Source organism: Plectropomus leopardus, chromosome 23 (genome assembly GCF_026936395.1).
Source record: "Plectropomus leopardus strain MGB_pleo_1.0 chromosome 23, ASM2693639v1, whole genome shotgun sequence".
NCBI lineage: Eukaryota > Metazoa > Chordata > Actinopteri > Perciformes > Serranidae > Plectropomus > Plectropomus leopardus.
In genome coordinates, this window is record NC_142198.1 from 19,087,926 (window position 1) to 19,112,259 (window position 24,334).

The window sequence follows — 24,334 nt, forward strand, 5'->3', positions numbered from 1 at the left end:
ATCTGGTGTCACATCGAAGACGCTATATGCCGCTTCTAAATTTGGACATAAATCAACAAATTGAAATAAAAAAAAAGACGCAAGAAAAGTAAGATACACCTCACCAGTTAGTAAAGAAAGTCAGAAAAATAAAACTAAACAAAAAAAATAAATAAAATTCACCAACAAAGAAAAACAAAGTAAATGAATAAAAAACAGAAATGACCTGGGAAAAAAATTGATAAAATAAATAAATAAATAATGAATATAAATACTACTGTCTGATAATTCTAAATTTAATTTTACTATTATTTTTATGGAGTTGTATGATTTTTTTCTATTACTTCTTTGTCTGGTCATTTTGTTGTCAATTTTGTATTAATTTCTCTTTCAATGTGCGGGACATTTCACGCCTTCTTTCCCCCATGTTTTTTAAAGAAATCAGACTGACCTCCAAAAAGATCTTGACTTGGTCTGCTGAGTTTTTACAATGAGGTAGAATAAGCCCTACCTGAGATATCACCTCTGATACTCGTAATTCCATAGCGGACCCTTAACTTTATGCTGGAAGAAAGATGGAGGGAGACAGCGAAGCAGAAGGAAGAAAGATGGATGACAACAGAGGGAGGGATTTTTTCCTCACACAGATGTTTCCACAGATGATGAGACTTCTGCACAGCTCTCCGGGTAACTTCCAGTGATCGCCCCAGACACAAAGAGGTCAACTGCAGCCTGAAGCAGCGCACTTTCTGCTTCCCACAACACGCACAAAAAGTTGTTGATAGCCTCTATTCTCGCAGCTTAAGTGCTTCACGTAAAGCTGATAAATAAAACACAAACACACAGCGACTATAGCTACTGCATCAGCTGCCCTGCTTTTCTTCTGTGATCTATGCGGGACAATATTTCAGACGCCACAGAATATGACTGCCATAAATAAAACAGTATTAATCATCCCAACTCCCATTTGAGGCCCTTCTCACATTTATCAGGCTTTTAATATTAACATAGATTAAGGGCATGTCTCACGCCTTCAGTCACTGTATGTAATCTTGCTCCAGATAAGAGCTAAAAAGACTTCCGCTGCACCTGGGATGTGCAACCTAACATCCGAGACCGAATCGATGCAAATTTAGTCCTGTGAGATACACCGACATATAGAGGTGTGTAAAGTCACAGCTAAGGAATTAATTAATTTGTGGAGAATGTGGGGTGATTTAAATAAGTTGTAACAGCTGCGGCTCTTGCTATTTTACATTAAGAACTAGATTAAATTATTATTAAATTATTATTATCCAGGGTTTTGTAAAGTCTTTAAGATTGTATTTTTCCTATGAAAATAGTAAATATGCATTTAGAAAAATATTTAGTATTTCTATTTTAGAAATATTGAGTCAGATATAAGCCTTCAATGAATTAATTAACAGCAATAGTGTACTGCAATCATACAGTACAATACCATGTATGATGATTACATACATTTTTGGGTTTGTGACAATTTAAATTTAAGTCATGCCATCAAATTTTAAATATTTTTTGTAAATTTCATTCATATTTGTGGCTCAAAATCGCGGTCGCATGTTATGGAGCACAAATGTTTCTTAAGTAAAGGCAGTGCATTCCTCAAAAAAGTATCAAGTTTATAAATAACTTTTGGCGTATAATTATTCATTTTGCTTTTTGAACGATTTACTTTCTTAATAACTGACTTATTTACTTTTGTGTGTGAAAAAGCAGCACTTGAATTTGGCTGGTACAACCTCTGAGGATGTAAACTGAAGCCAACCGTTAAGTGCCAAAAACTGCAGTTCCTCTAAAGGCCACTTGAGGCTGACCCCAAAAGTGAGTCAATCCCTATAGACACGCATGTTAAAATGCCCGACTTTACAGCAGAAATAAACGTTTACAGCCTGGTGCAAAAAACAGTTTTGGTGTCTGCAGCTAATTTCAACATTTATGACAATTAACTCACCTGTTTACATTGTAATTCGCCTTGAAAACACACATAATTAATTAAGGACAGGCTACTTTGAGTGACCGTCGATTGGTCAGATACACCCCTTACTCTCGCACGGTGCAACCTTTCAGCTAATTCAACTGTTTTTTAAAACTATTTTTTGATTAAGATTACTCCCTCAACCATATAGAAACACTCAAAAAACAGTCTCCTACACTTCCCATAATGCAGATCAATATCATCTTTCATCACTGTTGTCACAGCTGCTGTCCTCATGATGAGTAAATTAGTTCCTAATGTGGAGAAATCGGTGGAAAGCTTTTTAAATCCTACATGTTTTACTAAAAAAAAAAAGGGAAAAAAAAGTTCACTTATTCGCTTTAATTTCAACATACTGACAAAATCTAAACTCCCTATGGGTCTTTAAAACCCTAAAATTCAGGGGAAAAAGGTGTCCTCAGTAGTATCTACAGCCAGATTTATTATTGATCACTAATCCTGATCATACTTTATCCAAAATTCAATTCATTTCATCACATTTATAAGCTCCTTGCTGGTATTACTGTGCAGTTTTTAGGACTTTCTATCATAAAATCATCTCACGTTCGCTTTTTTGTCTGATTCTTTTTCTCCATCCAATACACCAAGTCTTGTTTCTCCATTTCTAATCCTGAGTGGAACAAGTCGTCCAATCACACACAGATTCCAGTCACTGCTCCGGGCAGGTACCTCTTAAAAGCGAGGGAGGCTGCACGTTCGCACCAGAGCTTAACGCTGGGCTCTGATGCAGCTAAAGTGGCTCCATTTCAGATGAAGTCTACATGATAATGAGCAGGTGTGAGGATGTGTTTATGTGCGAATGTCTGTGACTGCCATTGTGCATCTGACAATAGTGCTTGATTAAGGTGATTCAGCCACAATGGGAGACTCAAGTTTAAACTGGGGAGAAAAAAAGGATGGAAATTTACACATACAATACGTGCAGGCACACATGCACTCATAAAATGATCATGCAGCTCCTGAAGAACAGCGCACACACTTCTTTGTCATAGCACGTGTAATATATTCCTGTAAACTGAGATGCAATAATTCTACTACTGCTAAAAACAATACTACTACTACCACTGCCACTTCTCCTACTACTACTAATAATAATAATCATAACAATAGGTAACAGTAGAAGTAGCATAAAAATAAAATGAATAAAAAGAATATTACAGTGGTGTTTAATAAAAAAAAAAACAGAGGATACGTCATTAGGGTTCAACCTATGGGGACCATGAATATCTATGTAATTTGAGGCAATACATCCCATAGTCGTTGAGATATTTCAGTCCTGACTCATATGTACAGTATGTCGTCCTAAATCTTGTAAAATATGTCACTGTATACTCTGTTGTCCGAAGTAGCATATAAATAGTATGGTACGTCGCTCAAAATTATATAAAAAAATTTCATAGTACAATATGACGCCTGAAAAAGTGTAAAAATTTTTTTAAAAAATTACTATATTGTCATGTCATGGCATAGTATGTCATCCAAAACAGAATAAAACCTCCTTAGAATAGCATGTTGCTCAAAATAGCATAAAAAAAATTCATCTTGAGATATTTTTCATGAAAAGTGAAAATTCAAGTGAAATCAGGGGACATTTCTAGGATTCATCCTCTGGGGAACACATATATCTACTAGGGTACAATGCGTCTTTTTGCAATGCAATCTATTTAAATACACTTACAGCTGCATATGTGAACGCTGTGGTGGTGCCAGAGAAAAAGCCAGACAATCACCAAAGTCATTAAGGTTAGGCCTGCTGGGACCATGAATATATGTGGTATTGTGGTGTTGTTGAAATATGTCGGACTTGACTTAAGTGCAATTACGCAAGCATCAATGTTTGACGTTTACAGTTGTAATTCATGCGACATAAAGCCACTTTTAAGTTCAGAATTGATGCAAAGTTTTGTACATTTCACCTCAGAAACCAAACCAAAACTCCACAAGAATAACTGAATGTGTTGCTTCTCATGTTGATCTCACAGAATTAGCACTGTTCACAAAAAGTCCATGCCTCATCAACTAATAATTATTATGACAAGGGAGGCTACTTATTTTCCCAAACCACCAATGCACTGTCCCTCATCTATCTCTCGCTGTTAACACCTGCTTTATTTGTTGGGAAAACATCAAAAAAACAAATCGCACTCACTCAACATGCATTCATTTCTGTTTTCAGCTTGACAAGGCGGCTTTTAAGCCCCAAACAACATCAACCAAAAAGGAAAGGAAGGGAAAAAAAAACAGATAAAAGCTAAATTTCCCTCAAGTTTTAATTATTTCCCCCTCCTCTCTCTGTTTTCTGTGTTGCCGTTTTCTCCCAGACAGGCACACACGCTGCAAAAAATTGTTTTCTGATGTAAATGAGATGAAAAAGCTATTACCTTGAATTATAAGAATGGTAATTCTTAGAATTGTTTTGCTTATCTTTACTTCTGCTGAAGAATTTTTGACTAAGGTGAAGACGTGCGAAAGCAAAATGACCTTCCACTCTATTTCCTCTGCAAGATTATGGATAAAAAATACATAAATAAAGACAGTAAAAACATCATTTTAGTAGCAATGATAACACAATAATTACTGTGTACATTCTAATTTCATTATATATTTCTTTTAACAAGCAAATTCAAAAGTAAAGTTGTGAATCGATGTGAAAGGTAGCCTCTAACCCCGTGTATTGAATCCAAAAAACATTTGTAAAGCTTCTATATGAATCAACAGCAGCAGTGCGATTGTTTAAGGCATCTGCGGTGAGGTTTTTGTCACACCTCTGCTCCCGCCGGGTGCTACACTTCCCTCACAGTGGCCTTTGCACAACACGCGCTCTGTGCCTCCCTCTGGCTAATGGGGAATTCTCCTAAAGGTCACATTAGGATGGCGAGCCAAACAGAGAGGAAGAGGATAATCCTTCTCCAGCTATTCAAACTTCCTCTCCTGACACATAAAGCCGCGTCAAAGCCGTGTAATCACATGACGCAAACATACACAATCTCACAACTACGCATTCATGGAGCACAACTGACAAAGTGTCGTAAACGGGTTGTTCTGGTTAACACTCACCAGTGTCGTAGTGTCGTTTTCAGCTCAGGAGGCAGTTGTTTCTGGCTTGTAGAACTCCACTGTCCACTTCCTGTTCAGCACCAAACAACAGAAAGACAAAATAAGTGCTGGATGTATAGATATCCAACTTTTTGCCGATAAATCTGCAAAATTTCAGTGCTGTTTGACTTGTTCGACTGTATAAAGTATAAAAAGGGGGTAGGATTTGAGGAGCATTTACTTTGTCCTACTCTTTTTCACACATTAAATACTTATGTTGTATATTGAATGTGTCTGCTGGGTATACTGGTTCAGTTTTATTACACATATTTTTACTTTTTTTTATTTATTTTGCATTTTTGAAACAAAATCTTAATTTAATGTGTGTGATTTTATATCTCTTTCCACATACCTTCAACAAACTAAACTACGTAATGTGTAGAATAACCTTTCACGGCATTTTGTCAGTTTTGAGACCCCGCACAGATGTTACAATATATCCAGAGAAATTTGTATTACTGTCGCTTCCCCTCCATCTTTACATTCTTATGAGAACTACCATAAAGTCTTCAATTGCACACACACAATATAGCCCAAAGTGATAATGATATAACCTCAGAATACCCAACTTTAACTAACTGCAGCCACTGTAGGGAGTCTTCCCGGGAAATGTAAGATATGCACCATGTTAAGTGAGACTTGGAACACAAAGACCTTTCTGCTGGCGAAAAATAGAGCACCCTTGAGACAGGGGTCCTTGATGCATAGAGACGCACTGATCGGCTGCCGGTCCCAAAGGCTCACTTTTAAGTCCTTATTCTCGCAGTAGTTATGGCTGCATGCCTGAAGTTACTTGGAAATGTCAGAAGAGACCTATTAGCTTATGATAATGGCTGCCACTATACCGTATGTCACTTTGTACCCTTATTCCTGCGCTGGGTGCTAATGAGACGACTTGGGAGCGAAGCACCTCTTGATCTTCAGGTGAGAAAATCACACAGTTGCAATGCTACCACAAGTGTAAATTCAATGCAGCGAGGTTTCACATCAAACAAAGCCATTTAAAAAGTTTTAACAGCTACATGATTGTTAAAATTAGCCGTGTCATTTCCACTTCCTGATGCGTGTCAATTGTGTGAAGATGATTATGGCCTGCCAGCCATATCAAGGCCCCTACAGGGTTCTGGGTGACCCCCCCAGACATTATGTGCTTTTATATAAGGTGCCAGAGTCATACAACAGCATCAAAATAGAGCTTGTTTATCCCTGATATAGGGACAATAACCACTCAAAGTGGGAATTATTTGGGGCTATAGAAGCCCCCCCATGCACATGCCTTAAACTGGCCTCACAGACACCTGTCAGTTGTTTGAAGGTGATTTATTTCAGGCTTGAAAAGGCTGGCGATGCCATAAAACATTCTGTAGATGCTGGCGATATCCTCCGCCAGCCAAAACGAAGATTAAACCCAAGGTGTAATTTCTCACTGTCATTCCGGCGTATTGTTTCATTTTCGCTGAGAGGCCGCGGACAGTAAAAAGTGTGGTGAGTTCACAGACGTGGCTCTCATAATTGTTGGCAAGAGTGGCAGAGTGATTTCTGTTGCCACTAAACCCTCCTGTGAGATTCACAGCTTGGGCCTTGGGACCACCGCCAAACTAGTTTAAGGTCACCTTGCTGAACAAGCTGGCAGGAAGCAGAAAGCTCCTGTACAGCTGCTCATCCAACATGCTTCTCTCACCGACATTCAGCTTGAAAGGAGGGGGTTGCTGGCAATCATCTGTCTCGCGACGCTACCTGCTCGTCGGCTGGATCACTCCCACGCCTTCGCCGAAGCGGTTTCATTTTTCACCTTCCCAGAGTGCAGCTGCGGCCTTCCCGTTCTGCCCCTTCTCTGAACCTGACAAACCATTTCCCATCGCTGTTATGTCAAAGCCCGTGCTCCACCTAACAAGGTCCTGCTGACCTCAAGCTCGTGTCCTCTTCAGTCCTGGCCTTGGAAGCCCGTCCCCGCCGCAGGGTTTGCAAGTTTAATTAACCCCAAACCAGGATCGGGCCAGTTTCGACAGCTTTCTAGCATCTGGGCTGCCTGCGAGTGGTGGAGCAATAACGCTACGTCCGTAGTCACGCACCCGTCTGTCTTTACTCTGCAGCATTAAGAGGACAAAGTGAGAGCTTATCACTAGATGTCCCTCTGTGTCAGGAAATTCAGATCAGAGATTTTTAGGAAAATTAGTCTTCTGCAGGGTTTTTTTGGCTCATAGAGGGGGGTACTCTAGTGATTAAATATTGCATTCCCGTAAAGTAGGACAAGAGACAACTTTACACCCAGTTTTAGATTAAAACAACTTCCAAACTCAGAACAGTAGGAGTATTTCTATAACAACTTTGCGAAGTGGCCTCAAGTTTCAGGTGGTTGGTGTCTAAAGAAAAGTAATAACTTTTTTGTTTTTTGGGGGGGGTTTGTTTTTTACAGAGTTGGAGGGCCAGACGTTCTCTAGATGAAGGTTTCTGTAATTACTGGAACCAGGATTAAATTATGGTGTCATAATGTGATTAAATCTTTATTCACCATCTTAAAAAAGTGATTCTGTGTGAAGTGATGCCATAATGAAGGTGAAAAAAGGGTGAAAACTGAAGCAGCATAAGCTGAGATGAGTGGAAATACTGGATAGAGGTGGTTAAGTAAGACATTGGTGTCATATCCAGCAGCGACTGTGCCACCAAAACTGGTTGTTTTTTTTATCAAGACATTGGCCGCATTTCTAGCTACTGTACCATCAAAAGAGGTTGTTTAGCAAGACATCGGCAGCTTTTCCAGCAGCGACTGTCACTATAACTGGTTGTTTTTTGGGGAGATATTGACTGCATTTCCAGCGTTGACTTGGCTAAAAGGACTGGTTGTTTTTCAGCCAGATGTTCGTGGCAATTACAGCAGCAACTGTCCCACCAAATCAAATTTGAGTGTTTTTTAGCAAGACAACTGCACTTCCAGCAGCAACTATGCCACCAAAACAGGATGTTAAAGCTCGATGTAGGCAGCATTTCTTGAAGCAACTGCGAAACAAAACCTGGTGTTTTATTTGGAAAGACATCAAACTGGTTTTCCACCAGTAAAAGCATTTTTTTAGTGTTTTTAACAAAACTGTTTATTGGTGAGACATCAGAGGAATTTCCAGCAGTGATTGTGCCTGCAAACTTGGTTGTTTTCAGCCAAAATACAAACTTTTCCTTAACATAACCAAGTGAGTTTTGTGCCTTAACCTAACCACACGTTAACTATAGCACTGTGGAAATGTAAAGTTCAAACACATCTGCTACATTTTAACGTACAAATGTTACATATCTGAGGCAGAAACATACAATGCCAACATTTCTCCTGCCGACTGGATTGTGAAAACCCAGGTCTTTCAACCTTGACATCCCCAGTGTGTAACAAAGGCCTGATCTGAAACGTCAGCGTGTTTAAATTTCGAGAGCAGGTGGGTAGGACAGACGCTCTGAACAAAGCAATCTTTTACTCCCTTTAAATACCCCCAAACTTTTTAAAACTAGCACTGCATTTAATTGAAGTGAATACATTTCAAAACATCATCAAATAGCCCAGACTCTCTTGGGCAAACCAGCTGCACTCTCAAAGTTCAGCAGTTAAATGAACAGATAAGCGAGTGCTCTTTTTTTTTTTTTTATTTCTCTCCCTTCTCAGCGTTTATCAAATGGGCCGTCATTTACATGCATGAGGGTTGAAAGGAAAACATATTGAAGGAAAATACAACCCCGATCTCTCTGCGCAGATATGGGTCAGCTATATTTCAGACATCAATAAGATTTTCTTATTTCAGGACATGTGCAAGGGCAAGTCTTCTGGGGGGGTGAGTTGGTGGTAGTGGGATTGCAGACTTGTATCGCCCGTTTTGCAGCCTCGATACTGTATTCAGCTCACAGCCGAGGACGGGAGTGGAGCTAATCACCGGCAGACATACCCAATTCAAAGCTGACTTTGGAGGGAAAATCTAATTAACATAATAACGAATGAAATGGAGCGAGGAGAGGAAAAAGGATTGTTTTCACCTGCTGGTTGGAGAAGCGGGGTGATCGGTGTCAAGACGACGGAGAGAGAGAGGGAAACTTAGCTCTGTAGTTAAACAGTGGAAGGTCAAAGGTCATACAGTTATATTGGATAAAAAGGAGAAATAAATCTTTTTTATCTCACTAATGTCTAAAAATATTTGACAGCAGCCGTGTCGTAGCTTTTTTTTGCACACTATTGTGAATGTTAATCTCTAATTACTAGTGCTAGAAAGTAAAGGTACTTAAGTATTCCTATTATATACTACCTTATACTTTTACTCCATTACAACTCAGAGAGTTATTATATGTTTACACTAGTTTTATTAAACACCTTAAGTCACCTAACAGATTTAGGTTTCTAACAGAAAATATATTCAACAAATCGAGATGTTTTATGGATAGACATTGTATTTTTTAGTCTGTAAAACAATTTGTTTGACACATTTATCTGAAATGTCCAGAGCCCCAAAATTTCTGAAAGATGATATTTTTAATTTTGTGCAAACCAGGTTATAATCTTCTGGGAACAAGTGAAATATCTATTGTTTACAAGTTAGCATCATCTTCACACAAGATGATTAACTTGTGCACGCAGGATAATTAGTTCCCTCCAATAAAACAATTAATTTCTTCCATCAAGAAATGAATATTGTGTCCAATAGATACAAACTTGTTCCCATTAAATAATTAACTTGTTCCCATAAGATAACTAACATTTACGCACAAGATAATAACTTGTTCTCAAAATACAAACTTTTTAAAAATTGTTTCAATTTAACCTTATTTCAACTTGTTCCCACATTATAACTGACTTTGTTCCAGAAGACAACTAGTTCCCACAAGATAATTTAATTGTGCGCAAAATAACTCGTTCCTACTAGATAATTCACTTTTTTTGCAGAACATATAAATTTAAAATTTTGTTTTATTTTAAACTTTTTTTTAAGTTGTTCCCAAAATATAATTAACTTTTTCCAAGAAGATAATGACTTGTTCCCACAAGATAATTTAATTGTGCACTGAAGATTTTTATTTATTTAATTTAAGTTCATGAAATAACTTTTTTCTGCAACATAAACTTTATTTCACACAAGAACATGACTTGTTTCCCCAAAATAACTTGTCCCCACAAGACCATTTAATTGTGTGGACAAGATAATAACTTGTTCCCACAAGAAAATAAACTTGGAACATGTTCCTTCAAGTTAATAACTTGTTGCCAAAATGTATTTAACTTGTTTCCACAAAAAAAAAAAACTTGTTCCCCCTTGATAATAACTTCTTTCCTCGAGATAGTTGCACAAATGATAAATAACTTGTTCCCACTAGATAATATGATAATATGATGACCTCTCAGGACTTCAGGGGCTCTGTAGAAATGGGCCTTTCTTCATAACGAATACTTCTATTTTTAATTTTTAAATCAGATATTAATGCTAATAATTTTGTACTTTTACTAATGAAACGTCTGAATGCCTAACATTTACTTTTAGAGGATAGCAGCTTTGTGTTACTATTACTTTTCAGTGTTACATCTGAATACTTCTTCCACCGCTGCCCATTATAAAACTTAAATGACAGAAACAAGATGGTTTTGTTGGCTATCATATTAGCCCCCTTCCCCCTCTCTTTCTGCCCTCTCATCCCAAATTCAGTTGACAGGTGGAATCTCATTTGCGAGAGCTTTGCGAAAAGTGAAATAGGAAGAGGAGAGAGGAAAAAAAGCGAAATTCAACAGCCCAGTCAGCACTGCTCAGTGAATACCTGGGCAGTGCGGCACCTTGGAGTTCTTGTCACTGCTGTCACGCATCACTGTCTCATGAAATTGGAAACACAGAGAAATACAAATCTTGACATTGCTGGATATCTGTATGACATTGGGCACGTTAAACTAACTGTCGCAGTGTGCATATGCAAGCACTTACTGGGGTGCATACCAAACAATGGCTTTTTGTGGAGGAACTACAACTGAGACAAAGAAGCAGCTGCGAATGTAAGTTTTTGTCCTTCTTACAATATTATCTAATAATCCAAATCTGCATCTGCTCCATCTCATCTGTGAGATCGAGCTATGCATTAATTATAGCCCCTTTGCCGGGTCAGCGCCAGGGCCAGAGGACATGGGGAATTATTCATTGTGTCAGCGGAGCCGTAGACCCCAGTGGATAACTAGACCTGTTGATGAGGGCACAGGGCACACAATTCTCCTCCCAAAACACTCGCACTTACACTCCTTCCTTCACCCTTCTTCTGCCCTGCTTCCCCTCAAGCTCGCTCGCCTACTTCCTTCTCTCCTGGATGTCAAGGGGGTGTGAGGAAGAGTCGTGTCTTTCTATTTCTCCTCTCTCAGTGGGAAGCCCTTTTAAGACACAGCGGCATCCCACCATCATTATTCTCTCCCTCCTCCTCCCTGAGGCCTCTTTAGCGGGTAACTTCTACCTCAAGGAAAGTCGCCTTATTCCAGAGATACTCAACTTGCTTTGCTGGGGGCCACTTTTGCAAAATGCGGGGAGGAGAGGGGGCAGTCGCAGCAGCCCTATACATGTTTCTAGAATTTTAGGATATTTCTAGATTTTTTTTTTTTTTTGACATTTCAGGGATTTTAGCACATTTCTAGGATGTAAGAACGTTTATAGGATTATAAAATGTTTCTAGCATTTTAGCACATTTCTAAGATTTTAAGACATTTCTAGGCCATGTCTAGGATTTTAGCACACTTCTAGGATTTTAAGATTCTAGGATTTTTTTCAGGATTGCCTGACATGTCTAGGATTTGGGGATATATCTCGAATTTTAGCACGTTTGAAGGACATCTCTAGGATCTTAAAACTTTTATTATTTTTTAGTTTGAATTAAACATTTGTTGGGGGGCCACCTGGCACCCTATAGGGTGCATTATTTGGCCCACGGGCCATAAATTGAGTATCACTGCCTTGTTCCCCTGGCCTGATGAAAATGATGGAGTCTCATGCAGAAAGGAAACAAACGGGGAAAGAAGGTGGGAAGGAGCTGAAACGCACCAGATTTCCTCTTGACGACTCCTTGTCATCATGCAGCTGTCTTAATGAGATCCGTAAGTGTGTTAGCGCTGAGGTTAATTTGCCCCTAACTGCGCCCGCACAACACGTCTCTTGATTGACATTTGAATGCAAAAGAAAATGAGGATAGAAAAATCAAGTTTGACCATTTTAATGCTTATAGGTATAACACAACCTGTATTCATGTTGTGGACAAAGATAATCTCTTACAGTTTCTAATCCCGTGTGTGCCCATCTGAACAAAAGACTCGAATCAGACACAAGGGGGCCAGTGTAGCTCATCGCAATCAGGGAGTTCACTAATGACAGGAGTGCCAGGTGTATCGCCAGGTGTGGTTGATTAGAGGGAATGAAATGCACGGTGAAGGTGACAACTGGCACTGCGATCCAACTGGGAGTGGAGGGGAGTTTTCAGATCAAAGTGGAGTAGAGGACAAAAAAAAATCTGAATGATCTACAGGCCGACATTGAGGAAAACAAAAAACTTTTCCCTCAATTGGAAGATTTTCCCATGTTGATTGATATGACTGAATCCAAAGGGAAGTCTTGACTAACAGAAACACTTATATAGCACAAAACTGTTGTAAAGCATGCTGGTTAGCTCTATAAAATTGGTTATAAATATTCACTGTAATGGAATTCAAGTCAAATTTGGGCCTGACTAAAGGCCTAGTCACAACACTGTTAAGATTTATATTGAAATCAATTCACTCCAGAAGCAAAATAATTTCCAGCATTTTTTTTGTGTCAAGTTCAACTTTGGTGAAGCTCTACAGGCAAATTTGGGCTGCTGATTGATAGCAAACCCTTTTGACGGTGTTGCTCTAAAGAGTGCCCTAAGAATATATCCTAAAACCTGGAAATGAGTTGGTATTGTGGCATTACCTTGTCTCAAAGTGAATGGGATTTTTAAATGGGGTTTTAGTTTGATACCTGAAATCAATTCTGTGGTTAAAACAAGCTGAAGAAACTTTCACGTTTTGTTCTACAACATTCATGTATCTTAAAAAAGTTGCTAACAAGTGGCTTGATGAGACTATAGAACGACATCAAAGTTAAATCATGTGACTGTAGTGTAGTTTGTTTGTAGCCTAGTTAGCTTCTCTGCTCTTCATTATGTTTTGGCAACAGAAGCACATGGCAACCAACACCAGGACGTCAATTAACACACCTGCTGCCACGAATGGTTAGGTTTAGGCAACAGAGGCACATATATTAAGGTGTAGAAATCGAATTCATGCATATGCACAATATGGCCCTTGGAGTCAGTATTTTACACTGAAATTACTGCAAAAGCGGCAATATATGACAACTTCAGATTGAGATCGGGCTACATTTCACAACATTGTTGTGGTACCCACTATATGACTATAAGAGTGTGGTGATTAGTTATCCATTTGGATACACACACATGAACTCAAAACTCAAAAGTTTGGGGTCTGGACTTTTCTTGGGCCCCCCTGTGTTGACTTTTGACTTGCAAAATCTCTCAGTGAAACAACTCGGAGTGGATGAAGAGCTCCGAGGTTAGAGGTGAGATTTCTAATCCCGCTCTTAGTCCACATGGTGTCCTAAATATTTGATCACAGTTGATGGTGAAATCTCTCAAAACTGTCGATGAAGACATCCTTTAACTCTAATATCTACACAGCATTAATACCAATGTCTACAAGGCTTATCTATCTGTATGTCTGTGTCTCGCCTGGTCTCAGGAAATTATCAGAGAGGTCTGCAGTGTTTTTGAAGGCCGCCGCTTTTATTACTTTCTTCTTTGGCATTTCCACCCAGTTTGCCTCACATAATGGCCCTCATTCATCAGGATATTGTATGCTCAAATTGGATCTCAAAGTGTTCTTCACTGCAAGAGTCGATTTTCTCAATAGCTACTTTGTTGCAGCAATCTCATACAAACTCAGGAAATATTTACAGTCATTTCAAAGACCTAAATGTTTGTATTGCACACAAAAACTGCAGAAATTAAAGTCAAGGATTTTCTCAGAAGAAGAAATACAATGACATTATTTGTTTGATATTATATTATGGAAAAACTGCTCTTATTTTCACAATGAAAAGAAAAAAAACAAAACTGTACCAGCATGTTTTGCAGAAAAACTGACATTTGTGCCTAAAGAACTAGTCAGTCAGTCATTTTCTGTAACCGCTTGTCCCCATAAGGGTCGCGGGGGGGCTGGAGTCAATCCCAGCTGTCATCGGGCGGAAGGCGGGGTTCACCCTGGACAGTTCGCCAGACTATCGCAGGGCCGACACATATAGACGAACAACCATACACACTCACAGTCATCAATTAACCTGAGCTGCATGTCTTTAGACTGTGGTAGGAAGCCGGAGACCCCGGAGAGAACCCACGCGGACACGGGAACTTGCAAACTCCACACAGAAGGGCCCCCGCCCGGACCGAACCCCGTTCCAACCGGGATTCGGACCAGGGACCCTCTTGCTGTGAGGCAACAGCGCTAACCACAAACCACAAATCATTCATAAACAATGGTGGTTGTTTGTAACAGGAAAGATAATTTTGTAAAGGTGAAGTAAGGAGGCCCTGAAAGGCAAGAAAAAATATTTCCAGGATAATTTTTCGAACTTCCGTCACCTTAATTTTAATTTTTCAAACAGGTGGGTTAAAACGTTTTACCATGTGGAAAAAAATACATTTTGCAAGGATCATTTTTCAAGTTGCTTTTTTTTAAATCTGTGAAAAATGTTTGTTTTCTTGTCTGGATTATTTTTCTAAATATATGTCATTGTAATACTTATTTTCACACTTTCTCCACAAGAGACTAAAGTTCACCCCTACAGACCTGATAAAATACACCAGTTTGGTCAGTCCCCCTTTTTTGATAAATTTAAAACTTTTTTCTGTCCCTCTCCTTAAATGTAATTTTCAGGTCATTTTCTTGTCACCTTTCCTAATTTCTTGCAATCTGTCCGACATATCTTGCATATAAAAATGCTAAAGACCATTGTTTCCATGTTTCCAAAGAAATCAACCCAATGTGCTCAGGTTTCAAAGGTTTAAATGCTTGTGAAAGATGTCTAAACGCATCACAGCAAAACTGCTATTGATCCAGGTTTCAAGGGTTAACAACCATCTCACTTGACATATGTGACATATGTGATGAATGTTACATGGCACATATGTGTTGTTAAATACAATATATACTGTAGGATGTTTATATACGTATTTAAAAATGCGTTTTAAACAAATCGATTATTTGTAAAACAAATATGATTTTCATGACCGTTTTTCAGTCAAACACAGAAGAGGAAACGGTTTACAGCAGAATTAGGAAACTGAGCACTGAATTAAAAAAAAACAAACAAAAAACCTCCTCTCAGGGCTTCCATAGTAGTGGGCTTGATGGCTGTTTAAAACAAATCTGATTTTCATGGGTCGTACTTACGTTAAAGCACCAGGCTTAAAGGGCTGATTATAACAACAGTCGGCCTATAGAAGTAATAATTATCATCACCATTACTGAAAGTATCATTACTGTCTTCAAGAAGTGTTTTGCAAATAAATGCACACTTGCAAAAACCAATTCCAAAAGTAGTCCCTCTAAAATAGTCTAAAGCTACAACAACTCTGTTTAAGTGAAGCTAACTAGACTTATTAAGGCCATAAAGTTTTCTTGTTATATTTATCTGGAGAATACTGTGAACAAACAGTGTCTCAGAGACACAAAATGACCAAAAAAGAGACAATGTTGCCTCAAAGAGACACAAAATTACCTCAAAGCAACACAAACTGTCAAAATAAGACACAAAATTACCTCAGAGACAAAAAAATGACAATAATATGACATTAAATTAACTCAAAGGCAAGAAATTACCTAAATAAGACACAAAATGAGCAAAACAGACACTAAATTACCTCAAAGAAACACAAAATTACCTTTATGAGAAATGAAATCACCTTGAAGCGACACAAACATCCAAAACAACAGACACAAAATTACCTTAGCTTTGACACTACATTATTTTAATGGCCCGTCTTTCTACAAACTGCTGATCCTAAGTTTAGTTAGAGTTTTTGCTCTATACATCAGATTGACATTTAGGCAAGATGTCAACATACAACAATGAACACTTGTACACTTTTAATTCAATATATCACTGCCATTTTTTTTTTTAACAGACACACACTGTGAGTCATTAATCTAAAATTGGAGAAATCTAAAGACATCTGAGTTGACATCAGGTTACTTTACATGAAATAAACTCCCCACTCTGTACCTGAATGCTGCACCTCCATATGAAATGCTAGTAATAAGTTGCCCAGTTTCATTAGTTTTTCCTTTCCATCATTTCTGCTGTCTCACCTGATTATGAATCAAACGCTGCATTAACAACATGTTCCAGCAAAAACACTTAAGAGCTGTACTCTTGGTTGGTATTTGGCAGTTTGCAGGTCAGACGATGCTCAGAGTGGAGGTGTCTGCCTCGGGCAATGTGCAGTCAAGTACAAGTGGGAATGTACGTTTCTCCTGCAGTTCCCCTGAGGGCACAGAATTGGTCAGCGCCACAAAATGGAATGAGGTCCCTTTTTTTTCCCGACCGGCTTTTCTTAAAATCTAGCCGTAGCTCAGTCAAAACTTTTTCTGACAGGCATCAGGAGGTGATGCGAGGACACTGAGAGCTGCTTCTATGCAAAATGGGAAAGAAAAACAAGACCCATAAATGTCAGATTCCTAGAGATATCTGATATGTTCCCGGCGCTGCAATCTGTTTGCTGGTGCCGCTGTGTCATCCAATAGAAATACTGTAGGTCGGCTCAAATGAAAGTCTGTTTGTGTGGGCTCTGAGATTGGGAGACAAAGGGACACGGAGCATCTGTGTGTGTGCGTGTGTGCAAAAGACAGGGGATGTTAGAAATAATACAAGACGCACTGTTGTCTTGTAGAGATGAAAGACCATTCATTGTTCTTGGCACACAAAATTACCCATATAAGAGACAAAATTGCCTCAAAGAGACACAAAATGACCAAAAAAAGACATAAAAAATACCAGAAAATGACACAATATCACCTCAAAGCCACACAAAATAACCAAAATAAGACACACAATTCACTCAAAGAGACAAATGACCTTAAAGACAACAAAAAAATTACCTAAAAATTACAAAAAATGTTCTAAATTCACACAAAATTACCTAAAGAAAGACACAAAATTGCTTTAAACACACCTAAATAGGACACAAAAATACCTAAAAGACACACAAACATTCCTAAGTAAGACACAATACTGCCTCAAAGAGACACAAAATGGCCTAAAAAGATAAGCCTACACCAAAAAGACTCAATATTACACCAAACACTCACAAATGACCAAAGTAGACCTACCTACCTTACCTCAAAGACATACAAAATTACCTCAAAGACACACAAAATTACCTAAAAAGGCACAAACTTGCTTCAAACACACACAATTACCCAAATTAGAAACAGAATTACCTGAAAGGCGCACACAATTATCGTAATAGGACACAATGTTACCTCAAAGAGACAAAAATAACCAAAAAAAAGGACACAAAATTACCCCAAACAGACACAGTATTCACTGAAAGATACACAAAATGACCAAAATAAGACACAAAATTGCCTCAAAGAGACACAAAATGGCACAATATTATATACTGTGTATTTATGTTACTGTGAAAATGTAAGCGTACTTGGCAAAGACACACTGCATTTAACAGATTTAACTTAAAACACCTTCCCTGGACTTCAACAACAGACGCAGGAGGATACCGAGCATGTAATATGAAGACATGGACAGCACTGATCTAGCAGTGATACCTGATCAGTTGGAACGATAATGTGTGAAAAAGAGAGGGTAAGGCAAGAATAATACAAGATGTAACATTTATAACGGACGGAGAGACAGAAAAAATATTTTCAGCACAAGCCTGCAACCACAAAACCTTTTTCACAGTGACACAACACAGTTTTTGCTCCCTTTGACCTCTTTTCCTCAAGGTCATCAATGTGTGCACAATATCTGGTGCTTCTATTAGCTCCTAAAGCGACGTTCCTCCCCATCAGCGAGTGTGTGAAATATTAAGCAGCCATGGAATTGGACAGGGGCTTTAAACTGCTTTGAGCAGATGCTCTGTGCTTTTAAGTGCTGAATAATACATTTTGGTTCAATGTCTCTGTCTCCATTAATGCCCCAGCTAAATGCTGCCGGGATTTGGCTGCTGCGTTATTATTTCTCATAAACACTACTCACACCCTGACAATCAAGATATGTTAGCACTCATGCTTGCAGCAGCGGCGGCGTGCACGCAGACACACAGCTGTGCACAAATACGTGTACAAGCGTCCACCATTAGCAGTGATAATGCTCTGTTGCAGAGCCAGTCAAGCGGATACTCTGACGGTCAAAATCACCTGCTGCCCAAAAGGAACATTAAACCTAATTTTAGGAGTAATAGATCTCATCAGTCAGTGAACCTAAAGCATTATACTTTGGACACGCGTGAGCGCACGGTCATTAATTCGGTCGCAGTGATACTTTGTCACAAGCACTGACCGCCCGTGATTACAGCACCCACTGTAGATTTGATATATAAGTTTTTTCACTTTGCTTTAATCATACTTAAAGATATATTTTCTTTCAGTCGAAGCTTTGCTCGGGTGGTCCAGTATTACCTGACACATAATAATCCATTCTGCTTTTATGGTTTATAAAGGAAGTAATGTGCAATTAGAAAACAAGCTTTTGCTCGCGTAGACAGATGAGATATAGAGCTGAGTGGAATAGATGGATTACTGAGGGGGACCTGAAAAATGTCCCTTAAATTAACTTATACTAACCAGGAGACTCAAACTGACCAAAAATACATGCAAAAAGTTGTCAAAGGAACTACAGAGACACATAGTAACACACAAAATTACCTAAATAAGAAAAAAAGCCTAAAAACTCCCCAAAAGACACAATATTACCACTAAGACACAAAAACCAGGACACAGAATTGCCTCAAAGACACACAAAACTACCTAACTAAGACACAAAAAATACCTCTGAGACACAAAATTACCCAAATTAACATAATATTACCTCAAAGACCCACAACCTACCCAACTGACACACAATATTACCTCAAAGACACAAAAATGTACCTTAATGAGACACAAAATATAAGACACATGATTTCCTTCAAGACACAGGATGACCAAGAGAGACATAAAAAGTACTATTATTACCATATATACTGCATGTATCCCTGTTAAAAAAAGTGTATTTTGAAAAAGCAAAATGCATTTAACAGACATAACCTGACACACCGTGTCAGAAGATCAACAAAACAGACATGAATGGCGCTGACAAAGCTATAATATTTGGCGAGTTGGGATGACGTGTGTTGCCCGTGTGTACACACAGCTATGTCGAAACAATGCATTATAAAATCACAAAAACATACAGAGTTGGTGTATAAAGACAGAGATTTTTTTTTCACCCAGGCTCTCCGTGCTTGTGTCTCAACTGAACTGATAATTCATGTTATGTCAGCCATGACAAATTCAGATTAGATCATTTATAAATCACATGTAGGTCTCACTTCTGGGGATCTGATTTCTACAATTTAAATTCAGTCCTGAATTACGTCTTTGTCCCCCGTGGTAGGGGGAAAAATGTCAGACTTTAACATTTTTTCACAGCAGTGTGAACAGCCATTAGTTGCTCAGGGCGTCCTGATCTACTCTCTCGCCGCATATATCTAAATGTGCATGTGTCTGTTTGTGTGTGCGGCGTTGGCGGGCTTTTAGCTGGATGAGCCTGAATCCCTTTCCCACAGAAATCAATTACACCTGTCAATGCTCATCGATCTGCAAGGCGCGCATCGACCCGGCCGGTGAAGGATTAGAGATGTCGTGGGGGGGAGGTTACTGTCTTAGCGTAGGCGTCTCAGTGAACCTTGACATAACAGCACATCATCTCCTCCCTGCGTCTCAGAATAGGGGGGCTTGTTAGCCTTTGCGGTCTCCAGGAAGCAAACTGCGCTGTAATTGAATAACAGTAAGGCGGCTACATCAGCAAGGCTCCAGAGATGTGTTCCCTCCTCTGTCAATCCACTTAGATGATAAATTGTTCACACAAAAAGGGTTTGGGAGGGTAAAGCTGTAAGGTGCTGTGCACAGTGTGACCAGAGAGAACAAATACTCAGTTTGTAAGACGAGGGGGATTAGTGTGAAATGTCGAAGGCGAAAAATGACAGGAAGCACTAACCCGCTCACGTGCACTGTTGTGCATGAACGTGAATTCACTGAACATGCTCGTGTTTTTGAGTAACGCATCAATATGTGACTTCAAACAATCTCAAAGATTAGAAACATAAGATTAGGGGCCTGACTGGGATCTGGAATATTTAGCTGACAGAGCATCTGATCCTTTGTTTTATATCAGCTGTCACACAGATGTTTTTACTTTAATGCAGAACAACATAGTGCAGCCTCCGTCACCTCTGCTCCGCTAAGATGTTTAACTCTTCTCTCTGATGAACTTGAGAGCAGTAGCCGAGCCCCACCAACACAAAACACGAAATACCATAAACAAAAAACACATAAGAGACCGTTTATTTACACTAAGATAAGAGCAGTCATTTTTATCTAAGCTCAGTCAGAGAGTCTTGCGTTTTGCCTTTTGCAGTGTTTCTCCACCCTGCTCTGAGGAGACAGACAGTGTGATGAGTTTACTACAAACTCTCTGACCACTCGCCACTGCAAGTTCATGAGCTCTGCGAGCAAAAAGCCAACAAATCTTGTGTATTAGTGAAGCCCAAAAGATGTGAAGACGATGGAAATAAATAGTCAACAGGTTACTCATTCAGGTTACTGAGACACAGACTGCACCACGGCAACAATCACTGGACTCTTAAAGGGACAGAGACATCTCACAAGGCCAACAAGATTAAAGGGAACATTTTGTCATTTTATACTTTATATATAATATAGCGAAAATGGCACTGACCAAACTTGGAAGAACTTGGAAAATAATCTTTAAAAATGGGGGGGAAATCTCCCACAGAACTATATTCATAATGTTCATAATCACATGTAAGAAATTATTTTGCAGAATTATTATTTAAAAAAAACCCATTATTTTCAGGTCATTTCCAGTATTTTTAAATTATTATTTCTTTTTGTTTATTACTTTCTCATTTTTTGCTTGTTTGTTATTCTTTTTTTTTGCTAATTTTCAGGTAATTTTTGTAACTTTTTCCAATTTTCTTATAAACTTTTCAATCACTTCCTCTTAAATTGCTCGTTACCTTCTTGCCATGCTTTAGAAAATAAATTAAGCCAATTGGTCCATGTTTAATACGGTTAACGGCTTTTATGAACAAATCTATAGACATGAATAGTGGCCCCATGGTACATAGCATAGCTGTGTGTGTTTTCTGTACACACATACTGGATGGAGACATGCATGGACTGAAAAAGTTGTTAGACCAAATCCCAGATGGGTAGCATTAATCCAGCCTCTGGACATTTGGACATCTTAATCAGTGAATTCAGACCTAACCACAGCAGTGGTGTGTAATTTACATGGTTGGATTGACCTGTTAGGGGGCCCTGGGGCACAAATGAGCTGCTGGGCCCCTATTAATCCCTGTGCCTTCTACTCTCTGTGCAACATAGATATTTTTTTTAATGCTAGAATACAACCATGCCCCATTTTGTGATCATTTATTTATTACCTCCACCAAGGAGGTTATGTTTTCTAAGGTTTGGTTTGTTTGTCAGCAGGATAACGGAAAAACTGCTGGTCAAATTTTCACAAAACTTGGTGGAAGGATGCATCATGAGCCAAAGAAGAACTTGTTAAAATTTGGAGTGGATCTAGATCGCAGAGCAGAAACAATGCTTATTTTTCACTTTTGTTAACACAGGTGTCTACAGGTATCAGGCACTTACATTTAATGCTTTTTAAGACCTTTTAGAGAATTCTTTAAACCAAATTTAGGTAGTTTTTTTCTTAAAAATATGGTTATTAAAGTCAGTCAGGTTAAACTACATTTACCTACATGTCTTTGCAAGTATAAGGTAAAAAGGCTATAGGTTTCAGTGGTTGGTTTATGATTTTTATTTTTTTTTTAACAAAGGAAAACCCTTGAAAATGCGCAGTTTCTCATTGCTAGTTGATGAAAAGTACATGAATATCCCTTTCTGTTTTTTGTTTGTTTTTTCTGGTGTGTTATATTTAATGTCACAAATGGGTTAAAAATTGGGATACTATACAGTCCAAGCCTAATCTATAATGGATCCAAAGAAGAAGCCTGGTTCAACATCTATAAGTTATCACCAACATCATTGATTTGTTCAGCCATTCATATAGCTTTGGTTTCAAACCATATATGGTCGATATGTCAATCCTTAAAACAGAAATTAAACAATGAACAAATTAACTAAATGGCAATTCTATTCTAAATATAATAAATCTATATGTTATTATGAATGGTGGAATGCATCCAGTAAACAAAGTGTATACTGTCTATACACAAATATAATGCTTTAGTTACTCTGCAGACCGAGATACAAATGCTTGATCTATTCAGACTTGACAGCACCAGGAAATCTGTCCTTGATTGTCCATTCTTGCACATTATTGTCAGACCAAGTAACAAACATTGTGACAGCTCATGTTACTCTGCGTAACATGGCGAGGGATGTCAGTCGTGTGATCTGCATCAGGAGATGCATCAGCTCACTGATCGAGACCCAACCCAAGCAGAAATGCCTGAATGCACAGGGTCTACGCTGAACTTTAAATGATTTCTTGGCGCACTGTGTACACCCTGGCAAACGCCACCTCCTTTGATTTTCCCTTAAAGCTTGAGAACATAAATGGCAGGACATGTTTTGATTGCTCGAGAGTCTGAACATTCGCATAAATACCATTCTAATTTTTTTATAGACTGATCAACAGCACTGCGCCGCCTAATTAATCTCCTTGAAGTTTTTGTGATTCATCGTTTCATAACTCATTGATGTCTTTGGTGTTCAATGATATGCAGATTTCTTGTTTTACCTCAGCAGACAGATGGCAGGGAGAGACACGCTTTATGTTTCTGGATGGTTAACAAAGCATGTGGTGAGATGGATTTGAGGTTAAATTAAAATCTGTGGAGCAAAACATGCAAGTGGTCACGTTTATTTGTGTTTTCTAGCTCAAGTTTCAGCCAAAATAGGGACACAAATTCCCTACAATGATGGTGATATTAACTGACCCTTTATAAGAAAGGAAGCACAATATATTTTGATCAGAATTATCCTTCCCCGCTCTCCAGGAGATGACAAAAACAGGGACTAATTCATCTGGTATTCAGCCTAACTTTGGTAGATCATAACATATCAAGTTATGGATTTAGCCCTTTGAAACCTGGATCAACGTCAGTTTTCTTGTACTGCATTCAGAGGCGTCTGACAAGCATTAAAACCTCTGAACCTGGATTAATTACAATTACAGAATTATTATAATTTTTAAGAACTTTTTTTTCTGGCATTTTCCTTTTTTAATATTATTATTATTATTATTATTATTATTATTATTACTTTCCTACCCTTTTTTTGTTGCTTTCAGGCAATTTTCGGAATTTGCGAAATGGCTTGTTTTAGCTGAGAAAATTTCCAGCTGCCACCCGCCGGTTCAGTGGACTGAGGAGTCAGCAGTTATGTACAGAGCTAAAAATCAAATGCCACCTTATATTATCCAAAAGCTGTTTCAAGTGAAAGAAAGTTCACATAATATGAGAGGAATGTGTTTGTTCAAGAAACAGTTAGTGAGGACTAATGCAAAATATCATTGCATTACAGTCAAAGGGGTTAATTAATGCAACAGTTGTGTGGAACTGAAAACATGCTTAACATTTAACGAATTTAAACACTTTTTTAAAACAGTTTACTGAAGAGATATGAGATGGTACAACAAAGAGGGAAACGGGCAAAGTAAAATATGATACAAGACAGGCAGGTTGCTTCTGACAGTGTGACTTTGTTTTCTGTTTTGATGTGTTTCTCTGTTCTGTGACTTGCTTTTTTTTTTTGTTTATTCCGATTGATCTGTTCTTGTTTTTGTCTTAATTCTTGTTTGATTAGATCAAGGTGTGTATGGTGAATTTTGGGGCAGAAATTGTGAATATTCATGTTTAAAATTAACTTCTTTTTCATGA

General features: G+C 38.5%; 1 protein-coding gene across 2 annotated transcripts in view; it reads right to left on the bottom strand.

The window, feature by feature from the left end:
• LOC121961945 (uncharacterized) overlaps positions 1–24,334 on the bottom strand; it is a 266,687-nt gene that overhangs the window by 189,206 nt on the left and 53,147 nt on the right. For both annotated transcript variants that reach the window (XM_088073625.1, XM_088073624.1), the window contains exon 3: positions 5,054–5,123. In XM_088073625.1, coding sequence (XP_087929751.1) covers positions 5,054–5,123 — 70 coding nt within the window. The remainder of the gene's footprint in view (positions 1–5,053; positions 5,124–24,334) is intronic.